The sequence below is a fragment of the Papaver somniferum genome, chromosome 2 (assembly GCF_003573695.1).
Source record: "Papaver somniferum cultivar HN1 chromosome 2, ASM357369v1, whole genome shotgun sequence".
NCBI lineage: Eukaryota > Viridiplantae > Streptophyta > Magnoliopsida > Ranunculales > Papaveraceae > Papaver > Papaver somniferum.
In genome coordinates this window covers 56,770,506-56,789,902 of record NC_039359.1, presented here as the reverse complement: position 1 = coordinate 56,789,902, position 19,397 = coordinate 56,770,506, and the positions used below count along the sequence as shown (strand labels likewise).

General features: G+C 36.6%; 2 protein-coding genes and 1 pseudogene across 3 annotated transcripts; 2 read left to right on the top strand and 1 right to left on the bottom strand.

Annotated features, from left to right (window-relative positions):
- The first annotated feature begins 6,377 nt into the window (after nucleotides 1-6,377).
- On the top strand, nucleotides 6,378-9,278 carry LOC113351102 (receptor-like protein EIX2). The gene has a single exon (XM_026595158.1). It carries the CDS (start codon nucleotides 6,378-6,380, stop codon nucleotides 9,231-9,233), a length of 2,856 nt encoding a protein of 951 aa, XP_026450943.1. The 3' UTR covers nucleotides 9,234-9,278.
- Nucleotides 9,279-10,690: 1,412 nt separating this feature from the next.
- Nucleotides 10,691-14,633, top strand: LOC113353337 (ankyrin repeat-containing protein At5g02620-like). Of its 2 annotated transcripts, XM_026596977.1 has the most exons (7): nucleotides 10,691-11,032; nucleotides 11,394-11,477; nucleotides 11,576-12,133; nucleotides 12,299-12,451; nucleotides 12,607-12,927; nucleotides 13,277-13,722; nucleotides 13,878-14,633. In XM_026596977.1, the coding sequence occupies exons 1-7, from the start codon at nucleotides 10,723-10,725 to the stop codon at nucleotides 14,538-14,540; spliced, it is 2,535 nt and encodes an 844-aa protein (XP_026452762.1). In that variant the 5' UTR covers nucleotides 10,691-10,722; the 3' UTR covers nucleotides 14,541-14,633. The 2 variants fall into 2 exon arrangements, with proteins under 2 accessions (XP_026452762.1, XP_026452763.1); XM_026596978.1 differs by lacking the exon at nucleotides 12,607-12,927.
- Nucleotides 14,634-18,347: 3,714 nt separating this feature from the next.
- Nucleotides 18,348-19,397, bottom strand: part of LOC113351101 — a 40,181-nt pseudogene continuing 39,131 nt past the window's right edge.

Below are 19,397 nucleotides of genomic sequence, written 5' to 3'. Positions count from 1 at the left end.
ACACCCATGTATAATTTTCATCATAGTCACCTCCTTTACACGCCACTAACAAGGTCTGGTCTTCTTGATTTTCTTTACTAGCGTAGTTTTCTTTCTCCTCGACATTATTTGAAGAAGATCGGCAGTCCGAAGCATAATGACCATGTTATGACAATTATAACACTCAACTTGAGATTTGTCATACCTTGGACTATTATTGTTGTGCCATGAATTGTTTCCTCTGCCATGACCTCTTGTGAAGCTTGACCTCTGACCCCTCTGATCATCGTTATTCTGCTTGCCTCTTCCTCTTCCGCCGTAGTAGCCGCGTCCTCTTCCTCTAGCATTACTACTAGAGCTCTCTACTTTGTCTTTCAATGTGAGCTTCGCTTGTAGAACTTGTTCTACTTCTCCCTCATTGCTTCTCTTTATTATTCTTTCTTCATGGGCTTGTAACGATCCCATGAGCTCATCTACGGTCATGGATTCGACGTCTTTGGACTCCTCAATTGCGACGATGATATAATCAAATTTTGGAACGAGTGACCGCAATATTTTTTCGATCACACGACTATCACTCATGACCTCACCATTTCTTTTTAGTTGATTAACAACAACTAAAACTCTTGAAAAATAATCTGATATTAATTCAGACTCTTTCATGGAGAGAGATTCAAACTCACCTCTTAGAGTTTGCAACCGCACCTTCTTCACTTTATCCACGCCTTTGTATGAATTTTGAAAAATCTCCCATGCTTGCTTTGCATTAGAGGCTCTTGATATCCTCTCGAAGGACGACCCATCCATGCCTTGATAAATAAGGAAAAGAGCTCTTTTATCTCCCTTTTCGCTAAATACGTAGCGTATCTTTTTCATTTTGTGGTAGCGCCGCTTCATCTTCCGGTTTGACATAACCTTTTTCTATTATCTCCCATGCATCTTGCGAGCCTAGTAACGCCTTCATTTGAATGTTCCAATTTTCATAATTATCTTTGGTGAGTTTAGGAATTTGGAAGGGAAACATCTCAGTAGCCATAGGATCTGTGGCTCTGATACCATTTGTTGGAAATGATTTGGGGTTAATAGGCTAAATGGGTAATGAAAATGAATAAACAGAACTCAACTGTGGTTTATGGAGATGAACTTCTATTACTTTTCAAAAACTTTGAATCGTACAAGACCTTACTTACAAAGACACTTTTATGGACTTCTTTTCTCACCTTACCACTAAACTTTCTTTTCACTCCATTACACCTCAAGTGCTACCACACCATCCCCTTTTATAGGGTAGTTTCACCGACCTAGGAAGACTCTAGACGCCTCTACACAAATACTCCAACTACCGACTTTGACTACACTAGAATACTCTAGAGTAGATTTGTAGAAACTGAGTTCCTAGGCTATTCTAGAATAATCTATATTATCTACTTTTTTTTCACGTTCAGAACTCTCTAGACATAGTTGTCTAGCAAGTTCGAGACTACCGGCTTAGCTAGCTTAATGCTAGATTTATCTAGACTCTTCTAGGCTAATAAAAAATCAAGTTTACATTTTTAACATGTATACCTATGGATTTTGCACCTTTTTTGAAGAACTCATACATGGTTTTGACTGATATTTTAGTGTTTCGGAAATCGGTCGGTTTGCATTGAAAATTGGGACAGATGAACTGACCCTTGAAAGAACTTTTTCCGATTCGTTTGTCCAGTCTTAATGTCTCATATTATCATCATAGTTTGTCCAGTCTTCATGCTTTGCAGTATGTGTAGATGAAATCTGCCAAATTTAAGTTAAAATCGGGAGATGAGAGTGCAATAGATTCTATCATTTTGAAATTTTTACAGGGATATTCAAAAGGTGATCTATACTTCCAACCATCATGCTTGATTTCTTGCTGAATCTATATTCTTGGAAATTCTACTAATTAATTAATATTTCTTGATTAATTGTTGCAGTTAATACTCCAGCGAGAAGTTGCTTTAGGTGGTTTGTTTTTTCTAGGTAAGCTAATTAGGTTTTCTTTCAAATTAAGCATGCATATAAGAATATTGATATGCTAATTTCTCTAGCGTCTTAACAGGTTCAAGATAACAATGATACACAAGCATTAAGGAAAACTATTGAAGTGATCGTAAGTAAGAAATCTCTTAGTGCATACTTGCCGTCTTATAAAATGTAAGAGTTTTTTTTTTCTTTTTTCTTTTTTCGAGATAATATCATAATAAGTAGTCAACAACCTGGATATTAAGAGTGAGGAATATTCCTTGTAATTGACTGCTACGTTACTAATTGGCCTTGATGTTCTTCCATATATATATATGTAGGTATTTGTCCTTTAAATGTGAAAAATTTTATGTGCATAAATTTTCTAAGTGAATGGTACTTGCTCAAAGTCGATGTGCTCTAGATAAATATCAATGCAATTTCCCATGCTATTGTACTTGGTATAACTTACGATGTCAACCAAGCAGTCGTCAGTTTTTGGTGGAAAAACATCTGTTGATTGATCAGCTGGATTCATGCAACTTAATATGTTCTAATGAGAATCTAAAAAGATATTTCTTAACCAGTTGAGTAGTATAGTTTATTTGATATGTAGTTGTATAATTCAACACGGGGAAGCCGTGCTTAAAGGTTATAATGAGGTTGATCCAATCGCCAAGGTAATAGGTATTTCTTTACCGCACAACTTTCGCATTTCGTGTTAAGATTTTTGGAATGAGAGAATGGTTGGGTATTCTAGGTAATGGATTGATTTTGATTGTTTATTTTATTAGTGATATCTTTACAAAAATAAGAGTTGTTGATGGCATTTTTAAGTGACCAAGTGTTGGGAAGTTAATCCATTATACTACCAAGTATATGATGATATTTTTACCGTACAATTGGTTTCTCACACACCTTGAAGGCTCATTGGTAATACCAGACAGCTTTGGTATGTTGGATATTTTCAAGGTTTGCCGCTACGCAGAGTTATACGGTGATCAGTTTATAAGGCAGTGGTTTCAATAAAGTGTAATGAAATGGGACTAAGATCTGTGAATGAAGTTTGATCGCCCATAGCAGAAACCCAACCTATGTTTTGGAAAGGATAAACAAGGTTCAATGTGGTACCAACAAGTTATGAAGGTGATTATGGAGCACTAATACAAAACTTCCCATTTCTAATTAGTGCTGGTTTTCTGCAAGAAAACAGGATGGATGAAAATCCTTAATAAGTCTAACTTTTATCACAAGGTGTCTCGCAGAAATACCTTCGAGACTTACCTATATGAGTATGGAAATCAGGCCGTTTCCTAAGAGAAGAAGACCGTTCTCTAAAGAAGACTCATGAATCCAGGATTTAATAAGCACATGGCCATTAATGTGCGAGCTACAGAACACACTATTCTCAGAAATCAATATGTGTTGAAATTCCGGTTTTATCATTAGGGGTACTTGGTTCAAGACTAGTTTCACCACTGAACCTCGATAAGGCTTTGAATTTCTTACACTAAGTGAAGGTTCAAATCCAAAAGATACCTATCATTTATGTAATGGTTTCAACGATGATGCTTATTTCCCAAACTAAGCGTGAACTACGTTGGCTTGATCCCACTCGGGTACGTAAGCAGTCACTTTAGTGATGCAACCACTCTGATTTAATTTTTTTTTTTTACTTTGTGTTTTTTGTGTTTTTCTCATTTTTTGAAAATAGGGGGAGAATGTTGGATATTTTCAAGGTTTGCCGCTACGCAGAGTTATACGGTGATCGACCTGGTTTTACTTTGTAAAACCTAGAAGTTTCCATTCAAAATTAAACAGACACGTTTCTTCCCATAAGCCACCATTAATGGCTTTTGGAAGCGTCTGTTGGTGATGAAACGACACTACCAACATGCATGAATATCACTATAAGTAGCGAAGATGTTCTCCCATTCCAATACATCAAAAACAATCTGTTTTCTTCTTCTCTAAAAAGCATCATCAGAACCTTATACATTGTGTTTCTTGGTCGGGTCAAGGAAGTACAATCCTTGAATTCGATTACGGTGTTAGGGCTTCATTGAATCCTGAAGGCATAATTCGAGAGACCGTTTGTACTCGCCAAATTTATTGGGAAAGATCGAATTATTGTCTAAAAGAATCGAAAGAGCCTTGAAGGCAGGGATACACCATTTTCTGTTTCTGTTTTCATCCTCTTATTTAACCCAAAATTTCCAACATGGTCTGGGGATATGTTACTCTTGCTCAAATAAAACCATTCCATCCAGAGGACAGATTGATTCTTGCAACTTTCTGGTGATCGTCAAGGTAGGCTAGCATTGCAGGGATGATCATCAAGGTAAGCTAATATAGTTTCAAGTTCTCTTATCTATCTGTTTTGTAAATAATATAAGAAAACTAATGAAAATAGTAATGTGAAGCCATGAACCCCTAATGAGCTTAACCCCTAATGGCTACTATAGGTAGAGCCCTAAATTGAAATAGAACCAAAAAAAAAAGTCTTGTATACAACTCTGTTTTACTGGCGAACCGAATTTTATGGTTTTTTCATGCCTCAAGTTGGGATTTTGGTGCTCTTGCTGGTGATTTTTGTGGAGGCTTGATCTTTTATGATTAATTTTTCTGTCTCAAAACTAATTAATTTGTTGACAATGTCTAATTTATTTGTCGTTGATGATGACTAATTTCTACATACAATACAAATAGGAAGACCCTGTTTGAAAACAGGGTCTCGCACAAATGTGGTTTCTCAGGCCGCTTCAGCTTTTGTCAATTGTATATAGCAATGCCATGATGCCATTATAATAAATCCGACAAGGTGAAAGCCATGAACACTTCACAACATAAATAATGACATAAATTCCTACCTTTTAGAAGTAATGAATATAGCACGAAAATCTCAAGTGGTTCGATGGTTCTTTAAGTCTCCTCCCAAGGAGAGGTTCTGTGATGAGTATAAAAGTCCTGAATGAATTCCCATAGAAGAGGTTCGGAATCGGACCCTGTGATAAGTATAAAAACCTTGAATGAGTAGCTGAATGAGTAGGTTAAGAGCAGTACTGGGAACCACAGTTCCATGTAATCAGAAGACGCTGATCTACAAATTAATTTAAGAGCGAACCACAAATCAGTGCAATAAAAAACACTGAGCTGCAAATCACAAATTGTTCTGATAGTTCGTATACCGAACATGTGGAGAAGCTAGCTTTTTACCATAAGAGAACAAACCAAGCCCGTGCCGTAACGGCACATATCATATCCTAGTATAATATATATACCTTTGATGAATAAACCCCCCTTGTTAATTGTCTCGTTGAATAAAGCTCAACAAAACTAGACGTGATTTCGTTACCATCAATGGACTACCGTAAGTTAAAAAAATTCAAGCACAAGAATCCAACTGAACAAAACAAAGCAGAACTAGTCGTCCTTCAATAAAATTAAGCAAGGAGAGACCAATCTTTAGAAATACAAAAATGAACCATTCATAAAAGATACGATGCATTAGTTGATTTGTGGCTCACTTTCGACATACATGATGTTATGTTATTTGATTGCATTTTCGTGGTCGTGGCACCAGTGATTGACTAGTCATATAAGTTACAAGTATGAGCAATAATTGGAGATTCTGAGAATCCCTAGAACGACGCGTATTCCATTATGCTCCACATCTGTTTGATTTTGATCTCTACTTTGGTCACATCACATCCTTGTGATTAAAGGAAAACAACACAAGGACCTACACTCACGCGTTGTCTTCACGGGAACATACAAGTTATATGTCCACCCTTCCCACTGAGCAGCTAACCCCCTCTAGCAAGACTTACGCCTAGTTTGTTTGAATTTAACTTGGTGTCTAATCTAACACAGTCATCCCGCTCTAAAAATTGGTGTTTCGTAAGACCTTAAAACTTTCGTCAAATTGGCTTGAAGCAGCTTAAATTTTTTCAAAATTTATATATAGATCAATCATCATGTACAATGGCTTGGATTTCCAAACTGCCGTTAACAGAATAACGAACACTTGAAAGTTGGAAACTGCCTGCATATAGGACAAAAATGTGGACTTAATTTCGACATGTATGATTGATGCTTAGTTATTTTTGATTGTGTTTTCTTGCTTCTGACACCACTGATTGACCATATAGTTTACAATATATGAGCAATAAATTGAGAACCACTAGAACAACGCGTTTTCCATTATGCTCCACATCTAGTCTATGTGATATTTTCTTTGGTCACATAACCTCCTTGTGATTAAAGAAAACGAGGACTTATGCTCACTGATCACCAACCCTCTATAGCAAGACTTAATTAACGGTCTAAGTTGAAGGAGTCAAGATACACTGTCAAGCATATATGTATGTGGCCGGCTGGATTTTAAGTATCTATAATTTTTGTTTTCACTGAACATGGAGCTAAGCCTAAGATCAAGAATTCTTGTTTTCTTTCTTGGATTGTTTGTATCTACGCCAAATTATATTAAGCTCAGTTCTGGCGAAGTTTGCAATAAACAAGAAGTAAAATCTCTTCTAACTTTCAAAAAAGATCTAAAAGATCCATCAAGTCAACTCTCTTCTTGGTCTGGTGAAGATTGTTGCAAATGGAATGGAGTCATATGCAACAACAAAACTCAAATTGTTGAACTCAATCTTCAAAGTTTTATGCTGGGTGGAGAATTAAGTACATCTTTGCAAGAGCTAAAGCAGCTCGAGCAGTTGGACTTGAGTTCAAATGATTTTCAAGGAATTCAAATACCATCTTTCTTGGGTTCACTTCAAAACTTGAGATATCTTAATTTATCTAGAGCAGGCTTTGATGGCACGATTCCATATCAACTTGGCAACTTATCGAATCTTCGGTATCTTGATATCAGCAGTTCCGTTCGCTATGACTTAACTGCTACGGATGATCTTCAATGGATTTCTCGTCTTTCTTCTCTTCAGCACCTTGACATGAGCGGTGTTAATCTTAGTAGCGTAACTAAATGGTTTCATACAGTTAACATGCTTCCATATTTATTAGAATTGCGATTGTCGGCTTCTAAACTAGGTAACTCATCGATACCTTCACATTCGTTCATAAATTTTACATCACTTACAGTTCTTGATCTTTCCCAAAACTATATAATAAGTTCTTTACCAGAATGGTTATATAATCTCAGTAGTCTTGTTCAGCTTAATCTGAATTTCAATAATTTTGGAGGAGCAATTTCGAAGGATATTAGTCAGTTGACTTCACTTACTAGCCTTGAATTAAGTGCTAATGAGCTCGAGGGCGAGGCACCGACAACTATGAGAAACTTGTGTAACTTGCAGGTAATGGACTTGTCTGGAAACAAATTCCGCGGAGAAATATCTGGTTTTCTGAAAGGTACATCTTCATGTCTTTCTGGTAGTTTGAGATTCTTAAGTTTGGAGGTGAATCAATTTACAGGTCCATTGCCTGATCATTTAGGAAACCTCCATAAGCTAGAGTACCTCTCTCTCAAGAATAACGAGTTTTCGGGTCCAATTCCATTCTCCTTGGGAAGATTATCATTGTTGAAGAAATTAGATCTCCGCTATAATCAACTAAATGGGTCTTTACCCGCGAGTATCCATAATCTCTCAAAATTAGAAGCTCTGAGAACCAGTTATAATTCCTTGGAAGGTGTTCTCACAGAAGCTCATTTCGACAATCTTGCAAAACTGCAAACAATAGAAATGGATTCTTTAGTTATAAAATTCAGCCAACGATGGAATCCCCCTTTTCAACTCATAGGTGCATCATTTAGAAGTTGTCAGTTAGGACCTCAATTCCCCAAATGGTTACAAACACAAACCATTCTAGAGGAAATCAACTTGTCTAGTACGGGAATTGCGAGTACAGTTCCTACCTGGTTTTGGAACATGACTTCGCAATTCACTTATTTGAATCTATCCAACAACCAGATAACAGGAGAGTTACCAAAGTTGTTCAAGTCTAGTCCCTTTTCAGCTGGAATTTACTTGAATTCCAATCAGTTTACGGGCCAGTTACCACGTATCTCGTCTGATATAAGAGAACTAGATCTTTCCAACAATTCATTTTCGGGTACTATTTCTAAGTTGCTATGTGATCAGGTGAATGCAAATCGGTTAAAAGTGCTTGATCTCTCAAGAAATCTCCTATCTGGAGAAATTCCACAATGTTGGATGTACTGGAGGTCTTTGAAATTGGTAAGATTGGGAAGCAACAACTTAACAGGAAAGATTCCAAGCTCAATGGGTAAACTAATTTTACTTCAATCTTTACACTTGCGTAATAATTCTCTCACCGGAGAATTACCTTTGTCGTTACAAAACTGTACCGAGTTGAGAACCATGGATCTTGGTGAGAACAGGTTCGAGGGGAACATACCAACATGGTTGGGAGAAAGTTACCCGAACCTCATAGTTCTTCGACTACGTTTAAATAAGTTTCGTGGTGGTATTCCTCCAGAGCTTTGTTATCTACCTTCACTTCAACTATTGGACCTTGCACATAACAATCTGTCAGGATCAATCCCAAGGTGTTTCAGCAACTTCAGTGGCATGGCATCGCAACAAAATTCGAGTACTCGAATATTTTATTCGATTGTTTATGGAGAATTCGTGGAGACTGGATTATTAGTAACAAAAGGAAGAGAATTTGAATACAGTAACACTCTTACTCTTGTTACTAGTATGGATCTTTCGAAAAACAGATTATCCGGTGATATACCGAATGAGATAACAACTCTTGTCGGCTTGCGGTCATTGAACTTGTCAGAGAACAAATTTGTTGGAGGAATTCCACAGCAAATTGGAAAAATGAGCTTACTGGAGTCACTTGATTTCTCAAATAACAATCTTTCAGGATCAATCCCTCGGAGTATATTGGACTTAAACTTTTTAAGTCACTTGAATTTGTCATACAATAACTTGTCAGGGAGAATTCCATTGAACCCACAATTACAAGGGCTTACCGAATGGAGTTACATTGGTAACACTGGATTATGTGGTCTTCCATTTCTCAATAGTTGTACAAATGGCGATGAAGAATCCAAAAATACTAATGGTAGAAGTGTAAAAGAAGAAAATGAAGATGATGATTGGATTGAGACGAAATGGTTTTATCTCAGTTTGATACTGGGTCTTGTAATAGGAGTATGGGGTTTTTGTGGTTTTTTTGTGTTGAAGAAATCTTGGAGATATGCTTATTTTGGGTCCATCGAAAATATGACTGTTAATGTCATAAACTATTTCTGTCACTCAAAAACAAGGTAGTCCATTAGATTGTAATGAGCACTGCTATGAATCTTGCAATGATAGAGACTGTAAAATTATACTATAGATATGGTAATATGATACTAGAATTTGGTGATGACGAGTTTCGAAACCAGATTGTAATAAGCAATGCTATGAATTTAACAATGATTATAGGTTATAAAGACTATAATATTATAAGAAAGATTGTAATATGATATACTAGAATTTGGTATTGATGAGTTTCGAACTCACATCATTAATATTGAATTATTATTTGCAATGAGCATTATTACAAACCTAGCAATGATTATAGAGATTATAATATTATAATAGAGATTGTGTCTTATGATACTAAAATTTGGTGCTCACGAGTTTCAAATTCATATCATTGATGTTTCATTGACTTTACTTTGACCGAGTCTAGTGGAGAAGGAAAATGGGAAGATTAAGACAGAAAACGGTTATAAGTTAAGTTTTCTTTCTCTATAAGTTAAGTTTCCTTTCACAATATGTTCCTCGAAGGCACGTTGAACCATTTAGAAAGGCTGCCGGCCCAAAGAGAAGGGATAAGATCCTCGCTTATTCTTTTTTTTAATAATATCTAATAGAATATATTAAAACCAGATTTAGGACCCACCTTTACTTTTTTGGTTAAAGTTCTGAAAGGCTAAACTGTCTCCAAAAATTCTTCACTTCTTATGGAAATGTGTCCATGATTGCTTGCCTGTGAATGGAAGACTGTCTAAGCATCCCAAAACATAGAGGATAAATGCCCATTATGTAAATCTGAAACTGAGTCTCTAGATCATTTATTTCTTAACTGTACTGTTGTGCAAGAGCGTGTAGAAAGGAAAGGAATAGTGGGGTTCCTAATTCAAATGAAGGCACTCCCGGTATAGTTGTGCTTAATGTAATTATTAGGATTAAGGCCCTGCATACACTCGTGGTTTATACAGCATATAAGTTGCCGGGATTTACCATTCTATATACGTGGGATCCTCATGGGTGTTGTTAATTTCTTCTCATTGTTTTGTATTCGGGTGACCTCTCCTCTGCTCATTTTAGAGTCAGCTCTCTTTGTTCTTTAAATTATTTTTTCTCTAATAAAATCGAGTCTAAAGTCTGAAAGAATAGTGGGATAGAAGTGGTTGGAATGAGCTTTCATGACATAATTGGAATGAGCTTGAATTTGTACATCCATCGAAATAATTGGAATCCTTTCCTCAAATATATACTTAATTATTGGTTAGTTGTATATTAAAATAAGATACAAATTAGCTATGCAACTTTTGTGACATGCTCGATGGATTATATTAGGTGAGCTTTCATGATCAGAGACTTTTCATAGATAAAAAAAAGTCATGGCTTAACAAATTAATCGAGCATTATTGGGCTGTTTGATAATTATTAGTAGTATAACCTATATATTGTGGCATAGTTGTGCCTAGTAATTTACTATCAGAGACCTGCCTCTCTCAATTTAGTTATCTCGCTCTAATCTACCATCATGTCAACGAAAGAATCTGGTGATGATCATCACCAAGAGACACTGTGTTGTCAGCTTGTTAAATCTCAACAAATAATGCTAGGTAAGCTTGTTGAATCTCAAAGCAGGCTTGTTGAATCTCAAAGTAGGCTTGTTGAATCCCAGGAACTGATGTTTGATAAGCTTGATGCAATGCTCTGTAAACTCGTTGAATATCAAGTAAGTATTCAACCACAAATGACACAGACTTCAAGAAATACTATTGATGCTAATAGTAATCATAAACAAGGAGAAGAAGGTGATATAGTTGGCGCAAATCCATCATCAGAAGGTATGTATTTCGTCAATTACTCGTGTCGTGTAATTTAATTACGATACATTCTCTTAGTACCTCATTATAAATGATTTACAATCCAACGATCTATTCTATAAGACGAGCATCTAAATATACGTAGAAACATATTTTATGCGTCTTCTTAGAATATATAAGCCTCTAATCTTTTCTTTGCACCCCATCAATTACAAATACGAAGCTTCCACAAGCTGGACCTAATTCAATCATTAAGTTCAGATGCAAGTCATTGTCTTCCAAGCCATATATTCGCTTACTGCACTGCATTCAAATTGACCGCCACATATCATTGTATATAGTCATACTATAGATCTTTCTTATTTTGTTCAATCCTTTGTAGACGTGGTAAGCGGTGGTGTAGAAGAGATAACACAGGTATATGATGATGATGATGATGATGAACAAAGGAAACCACTTGAAGCTGGTAAGTTATACATACGGCTTACCATATATACCTTTGATTATATATTTTTTCTTTTGGTATCTAATTTTCTGACTGTTATTTTTCCATGTCGAGTTAAGAGGAAGACGATCATCGGGAGGAAAAATTATATAAAGACCTTATGATTGCATTCAACCAGGAAGATTTTGACCCTATAATAACAATCTTCGCATTAAGGCAGGCAGCAGTGGAAGGTGATTGGGGAAAGGCTAGGAAAATCCTTAAACAGTATCCTACAGCAATAAAATATCTGTGCACATATCGTTCACGAGAAACAGTATTGCATGTAGCTGCGGAACATGAGCATGAGGTGTTTGTAGAGGAAGCACTTAAACTCATGCCGCTTGAACTCCTTGAATTTCGTGATCAAAGACGGGGATTAACAGCATTGCATATTGCTGCCATAGCTGGAAACTTAAAAATTGCTGAGATGCTAGTAACAAAGAATCCCCGTGTGATCCAGATACGCTCTATAAAAGGAACTCTACCACTCGAAGAGGCTGTTTTAGCTTTTACAACTGGACAAAGGAAAACAGTTGAGTATCTTTACTCTGTAACTAAGAACGTGGAACCAAGTCCATTTACTGGGAGTAAGGGTGCTAGGTTATTAGTCAACATAATTGATGCCGGCTTCTACGGTGGGTGAGCAAATTTATTTATATTAATGAGTCTATGGCTAGCTGTTATTATTCTTACAAGTTCTCATCCCATGTTGCAGTAGTATTTTATATCAAAATGCACACAAGTACTCCACAGTCCATGTCACTACGTTTTTTTAACTTAATAACGGACATTATTTGTAGATATAGCAACCTCAATCGTCTGGGAATCTCCAGAACTGGTCGATGAGATTTCTCCAGAACATGGTGCGTGCGGATTGGAGTGGATGATACAGAGGCCTTTTGCATTTCTTAGTGGATCAAGGCTGACATGGTGGCAACGCTGTATCTATTCATGTTAGTTTGTGATTTTCCTAACCTTCCTCTTCCATACATTATGGGAAACACAAATTAGATAGCTATGCATGAGAAAAACCTTAGTTTTGTTATTCTGTGTTACTTTGGTTGTTTTCTAAATCCAATTGATCGTTTTAAGGATTATATACATGCAGTCATTCAAGTTGACAAGGAGAACACAAAAGAAGATCTTTCCAAGTATTCTGAACCGTCTTTTGAATCTAGTGAAATGACAGATATAGAGAACTCTCCGGAGTACTCAGAAAACACCAAAGCAGCGGAGAACACTTTAGAGAAATTAAAAATCTTCTTCTCATCAAAAAACCAGAGATTAAATGTCTTCTTCGCATCAATAAAAGAGAGATTAAATGTATTCTTTGCATCAAGAAAAGAGACATTAAAAGTCTTTTTCGCATCACAAAAAGAGATATTAAAAGTCTTCATCTCAGTCTATCTAATGCCTTACTTAACACAAGGTATTTCTCCCCTTTGATTGTTATTTATTGCTCTCTTATGAGGCAAGGACAGGTCTTATGAAAACAATGTCTACTGACACGTTTTGTCACTTAAAAGTTCAAACCAACCGTCACCGTGAAATGACCTTCTTGTTTGAAAACTTACATAAAACTGTCCTGTTGAGGTTTTTCATAGTGATAATTTGTTTTCGTGATGCTTTATCGAGTAATTGTGCCACCGTAAACCTGCTTTTAGTGGTGGTACTTTCGAATGCTACTTTCTTGATATTTCTTGACATGGAACCGCTATGTCAGTCAAACCAAGAGTTCTAAACTAATGGTGGGTAGGGTTGATTTTTCCTTGTTTCAGTGCCTCGTATCAAACAACTGTCCAACCAAAAGTTGATGCACAAACAAGCCGCTACATTACTTTTTGGTATGTTGAACCTGCTCCATATGGAGAACGGCAGATCTGACGTAGAAGATTTTTTTGGCGCTAATCCAAACATCATAAAGACAGCTATAAGAAATGGAACTGTGGAATTTGTAGCGACGGTTATACAAGACTTAAAGTATCTTGTTTGGTGCGAGATAAAGGGGCAAACGATGATACAAGTGGCAATTGCTGAACGAAGTGATGTAGTTTTTAATCTACTGTGTGAAAGTATCGGAGAACAGAAGGCTACTATACTCTCTAGAGATTATGGAGTTGGTAACACTCTCTTGCACGATGCTGCTAAGTTAGCACCTTCCGTTCAACTCAATAAAGTTTCTGGAGCTGCTCTTCAAATGCAACGTGAGGTACAATGGTTTAAGGTAAGGGTATTATGTCATCTAACAACAATAGCTTATGACTAGTGCGCTATAGTGATGCATGTTTTCAGTAGTTATGTTTTTTATCCTTTTGGCGATACATATAAAGCTCACCTACAACTATGTCGTGTAATTTTTATTATTTTCATTTGGTTCAGGGAGTAGAAAATATCATACCAGAAAAAAATAGGTTCAAGAGGAATAAAGAAGGAAATACAGCTCAGTCTATCTTTACAGAAAAACACAAAGACCTAGTGGAGAAAGGAGAGAAATGGTTGAAGGATACATCTGGCTCTTGCATGGTCGTAGCTGCGCTTGTTGCTACCATAGCATTTGCAGCTGTTTTTACTGTTCCTGGAGGCAATATTAGTGATAATACTAGCACTAAGAACGGCATTCCAGTGTTTTTGGGGAAACCCGCGTTTACAATCTTCGTGGTAGCAGATGCCTTATCTCTATTCTCATCTATATCATCAGTACTTATGTTCTTAGCCATATATACTTCTCGATATGCAGAAGGGGATTTTCTCAAGTCCTTGCCACAAAAGTTGATAATAGGTCTTGCAACCCTGTTCCTATCAATGGCCACAATATTGGTAGCTTTTGGTACAGCATTGTTTATCATGCTTGTTGATCAATACTTGTGGGTTCCAATTTTGTTAGCGTCATTTAGTGGAGTTCCCCTGATCTTATTTGCATGGTTGCAGTTACCACTATTCCTAGAAATGATTCGTTCCACATATTGGGGTACCCTGTTTTGGGAACATAGATATATTGAACCTAGTGTTGGGAAAACGGACAATGGGAAGAAGAAGAACTGAGTCGGGAAAAATTGTTGCCAGGTCGTTCATGTCATATTAAGTAAGGTTTTGTATGTAACTTCGGACATCTTGATTCTAATGTTTTATGTACTTTATCACTGGAATAATGAGGGATCAAATTCATAATACCACAATCTGACAGTTTTCATGGGTTATGAAACACTGGTTAAAACTCTTATTGGTAATTTTAGCTGATCCTGAATAGTTGAATTCCAGGCAAGTGGACAATTGTCTAAAAATTGGCGTCACTGTTCTTGGAGAAGATTGGAACTTTGCCGCAAAGGCAGAAGCCAGTTGCCAAATGCCATCTTTAACGATATTACATGCACGTTTGGACCCCCACAAACTTTATGCAAGAATTTGAATCAGTTTTCCTGCTAAGAATTTTACTAATGACTGACAAGAACAGTATCCAATTGCAAGAACTCAAACCCACTACATTTCATTCCCATAAGAAGAAACTAAAATCCAAGCCAACCACAAACAAATGAAAGCATACACAAAATCATAATTCACCAAAGAAATTGAGATTATGTTAAAAGGAAACATAAATCCGACTCGCACCTGCAACAGGATCACATTATCCTTACAAATTCTCATACTTAGAAAACATCAAACATTGTCTTATAAAGCAAGGAAGAAGAAAGCAAACAAAAAGCAACCTCTGAGGTGCAGAACTAAAATAGAGTAAACATGTGGCTCGTCAAACTATTGTATACTATGCTTCCAACAGATATGACTTCCCCAACAACTCGCCAGCGTACCTAGGCCAGAAACCTTGTGCTCAGCAGATGTGGAACGACTCAGGCTTTCATGAAACCACCTACAGAAAAAGCCAGCGGTAAGCGAGATTAAGGTTTCGGTTCCAACTGTGAATAAAGCAAAATGCAATAAAGAAAAGTAATTGGGAAAATTAGGCGCAGGCTCCAAAAAAATAATATTCTCATTGTCAGGCCCACAATTAATTTTAGGTACCGTGACATCCATAATTATTTCCGTGACACCCATAATTATATGAAATTATTAAAAATGTCTGCATGACGGATTATACATCCGCATGATGGGTTAGCATCAGGGGTATAATTGGCAACGCAACTTGAATATAACATATCTAAAAATCCGCACCTTGAAATTTTACAAATTTTATATCGTTGGAAATCTTTTTAAGAGAGCTAAGCAACGAGTACAAACAAGAATATCAAAATTTTGTTTTTCACGAATAAATCGGAGGTGATCATCATTTTAGGAAAAATTTTCAAAAACTTGATACATAACTATTATGCAGCCACCAAAAAAGATGCATAACACATTCTGCAGACGCATAACGAATCGATGCATAATGCACTATGCATCCATATTTACGGATGCATATCAGGTTATGCATCTATTTTCTCGATGCATAAAAGATTGTGCAACAATTTTCTCGATGCATAATGCATTATGCAGTCATATTTTCGGATGCATAACTATGCATCCATTTTCACGACTGCATAACATGTTATGTAGATATTATTATAGGTGCATGACAAGTTATGCAGCCTTATCTTTTGTTGGTCTCAATACTAACAAAAAAGTAAATGCATAACGTGTTATGCAACCATTCTCTGGACTGCATAACAAGTTATGCAAAAAAATAGGACTGCATAACTTGTCATACACCTACAATAATAGCTGCATAACGTGTTATGCAACCATTTTCGGGACTGCATAACAAGTTATACAACAATTTTTGTAGAATTATAACAGGTTATGCAATCATTTTCATTGCTATATAGCAGGTTATACAACCATTTCTATAGGTGCATAATCCACCATTGGAAGCAAATATATTTAGAAGAATCCTTCAATCATAAAAAAAATTGATAAGTATTATATGAATAATTGGAAAATACACGAGCTTTATCATTTTATTAAGAGATTCTTGAAAATCACACAAAAGAAATAAAAATTGAAATTTGATACTAAACGTGATGACCAGGTGAATTGACCATAATGCTACCATCGTATTTGTAAAGAGTAAATAAGAAGCACAATGTGCGTTATGTGATGTCGCCATCCCACCACCACTACTGACTGAATATACCCCTTCAAGTACATAACAAAACTTTATACTCCAGTACTTCCATTGGTACCCCAAGCATCAACCCCAACCCCATCTGGCCATCACCATATTCCTTTTTGGTTTAAAATCACACAAAAAGTACGTCGGATCTGTCGACTGTAACAGAGACAGCATACATAGGAAAAGGTGCAACAAAACTTAAATTTGTTGTGAGCGTGATTCTGCTCTTTCAACTATATGAATTGCAGATACATACCAGAAATACCGGCGGTGCAGTAAACAAGAACAAAGATCATGCCACCAACATCCCATGCAATACCAAGGGCGCCAACGCCAACACCACCACAATCATCACCGCCAGCAATTTGGCTTTTGTAACCGATAATAGTGGAAACTATAATGTAAAGAAACAAAAGAGTAGAAACAAACTAAGCAATTATATCTCTGTAAAATGACCATTTCGTTAATTCTTCAATATCCAAAAATGGTTCCCATGGTGGACTGTGATAATCTTTTGTTGCATACCCTGCCTTTTGTCTTTGTTCTATATCTGTCCCCGTATTCTCTGGCTAATTAAGATGGAGAAAATCACTAGAGAGAAAATAGACGTAGCTTAGGTTTTTTTTCTATGCTCTGTTTGATGAGATTAATTTATAATGAGGAAGAGTACAAAAATGAAAACCAACTCCTAGCTGCAGTTTAGAAGAAAGTCCAGGACATACGGGTAGAACGATAAGAAATACGGGTAAGTCTCCTTTCCACCTCTTTTATACTCTGCCTGAAAGTTCTATGAAGAAGATGAAGAACATAATATGTCAGGCATGAACATATCTAACGAAAAATCAATCGAACCAGATGGAACAAAAAATCAGAAGCGAACCTGGAACTCATCTGAAAATAGCATAGCTCCTTCCACTGTGAATATCTCGGATAATCTTCAAAACCCTAAGAAAATCAACAAAAGAAAAACAGATCAAAGTAATCTAAAATCTAAAATCAAAGTCGGACATAAAGAAAAAATATTAGAGTGATGTTCTGAAACAACAAAACACAGAGTAATTTCCCTTGCATCAGTCGGTTCTGATTTGAGAATAAAATCCCCTTGCATCATTCGTCTTCAATTCCCTCTCCAATTATTTTCCTTTGAGATGTAAACAGTGGTGACGATGACAACGATGAAAATGGAGATCTTTGTGTGTCTGTTCTGCGAGAGAAGATCGAAGAACAACGGCTTTTTAGTTTTGAAGGAAATTTGACTTAAGTTAGTTTGGAAAGAAGAAAAATGAAAACACAGTTTCTCAAAATTATGGGCCTGTGTATAATTATATCACCGAGAATGGGTGCGCACATGAAGATTTATGGGCGTGGATTTCACACTGGAAAAAATCTGAAAAATGAGTTTGTCTGTAATTTTCACTAATAGCAAAGAAGTAAACAAACTTGGCTTCGATAGTATAGTATGTTTAGTCTTTGAGCTAACAATAGGGCCCTGTAGCTCTTTCTTCCCCATCTCTCGTGGAATCCAACATGTCCCCGTCTCTTGTGGATTCCAGCTTGCCCCGATCTCCCGCGCAATCTAACTTGTTAATCCACGGTCTGATATTGATTGGACCTCGTCCACAATATCCAATTGCTGCATAGTATCAACCAGTAACACAGAGATTAGTCAAAACTGGACGTCAAGGTGAACTGTGAGTCTGTTACAAACAGGTTAACCTTACATGAAACTCGAGCACTAGTACGCCTTAGTTGAGGTAATAAAAGGTCCCAACAGCTTTTTTCTCCTTGTCTTTCGTGGATTCCAACTTAATCCGCGGCCTAAAATTTGTAGGGTCGCGTCTAAATGTAATATTCAATTGCTGCACAGTATTCAGACCAATAAGTAAGAAGCATTAATCAAAAACCACTGAGAATAGAAATGTATAACCTGAGCTAGAATTATCTATTGCAACTTAACAAGATAGAAATGCCACTTACAGATAAGAAAAGGTCCATCCCTGTCAACAAAGACTGAGGGGAATTGGCAGTAGAATCGATAGATGCTCTACCCTCAAATACAATCACTCTATCAGCAAGATAAGCGCCATTATGAAATCATGCTCAACGACAAAAGCAGTCTTCTTTGCGTGGAGGATAAACCTCTTAATGACTTTTGAGGCAATGATACGCTGCTCTGAATCAAGATAAGGACTCGGCTCGTCTATCAGATATATATCCGCAGGCTGCACTAACCATAAACACCAATTGTAAAATTGTAATGGATTAATCTTACTCAAATTACAAAATCAATTCAATTTTCTGTTACAATGTCAGTACCGAACAGTCGTACTATAACAAACTCATGAGTGCCATTATAACAGGAAATGAAGATCAAATTAAGATAATAAATAAGAATACAAACCTTTCCAAGGAAAAGACATAATGCAACTCTTTGACGCTCTCCACCTGAGAGATTCATGACTTGCTGATCCAATAATTGATCGATTTGGAGTGGTTTCATGGCATCTGAAACAAACTGGGGATGCATGCAGGCATCACGTGTAGGAATAAAGTATCGCATAAATAAGTTATGCGAAGAAAAGAAGATATAACGAGAGCGAATATGATTGCGAACAGTTAAGTCAAGATGACGTATCAGATGAAGTCAGCATAATCACGAGTAAAATGTGAGGACCTGTGCGAAGTATGGAAGATCTGCGATATAGGAAGGTATAAGTGTGCGATAATAGCGCACGGTCATTCCGAAATAAGGGGATATCTTAGCTGTCATCCACTATGTAATACCCTATATAAAG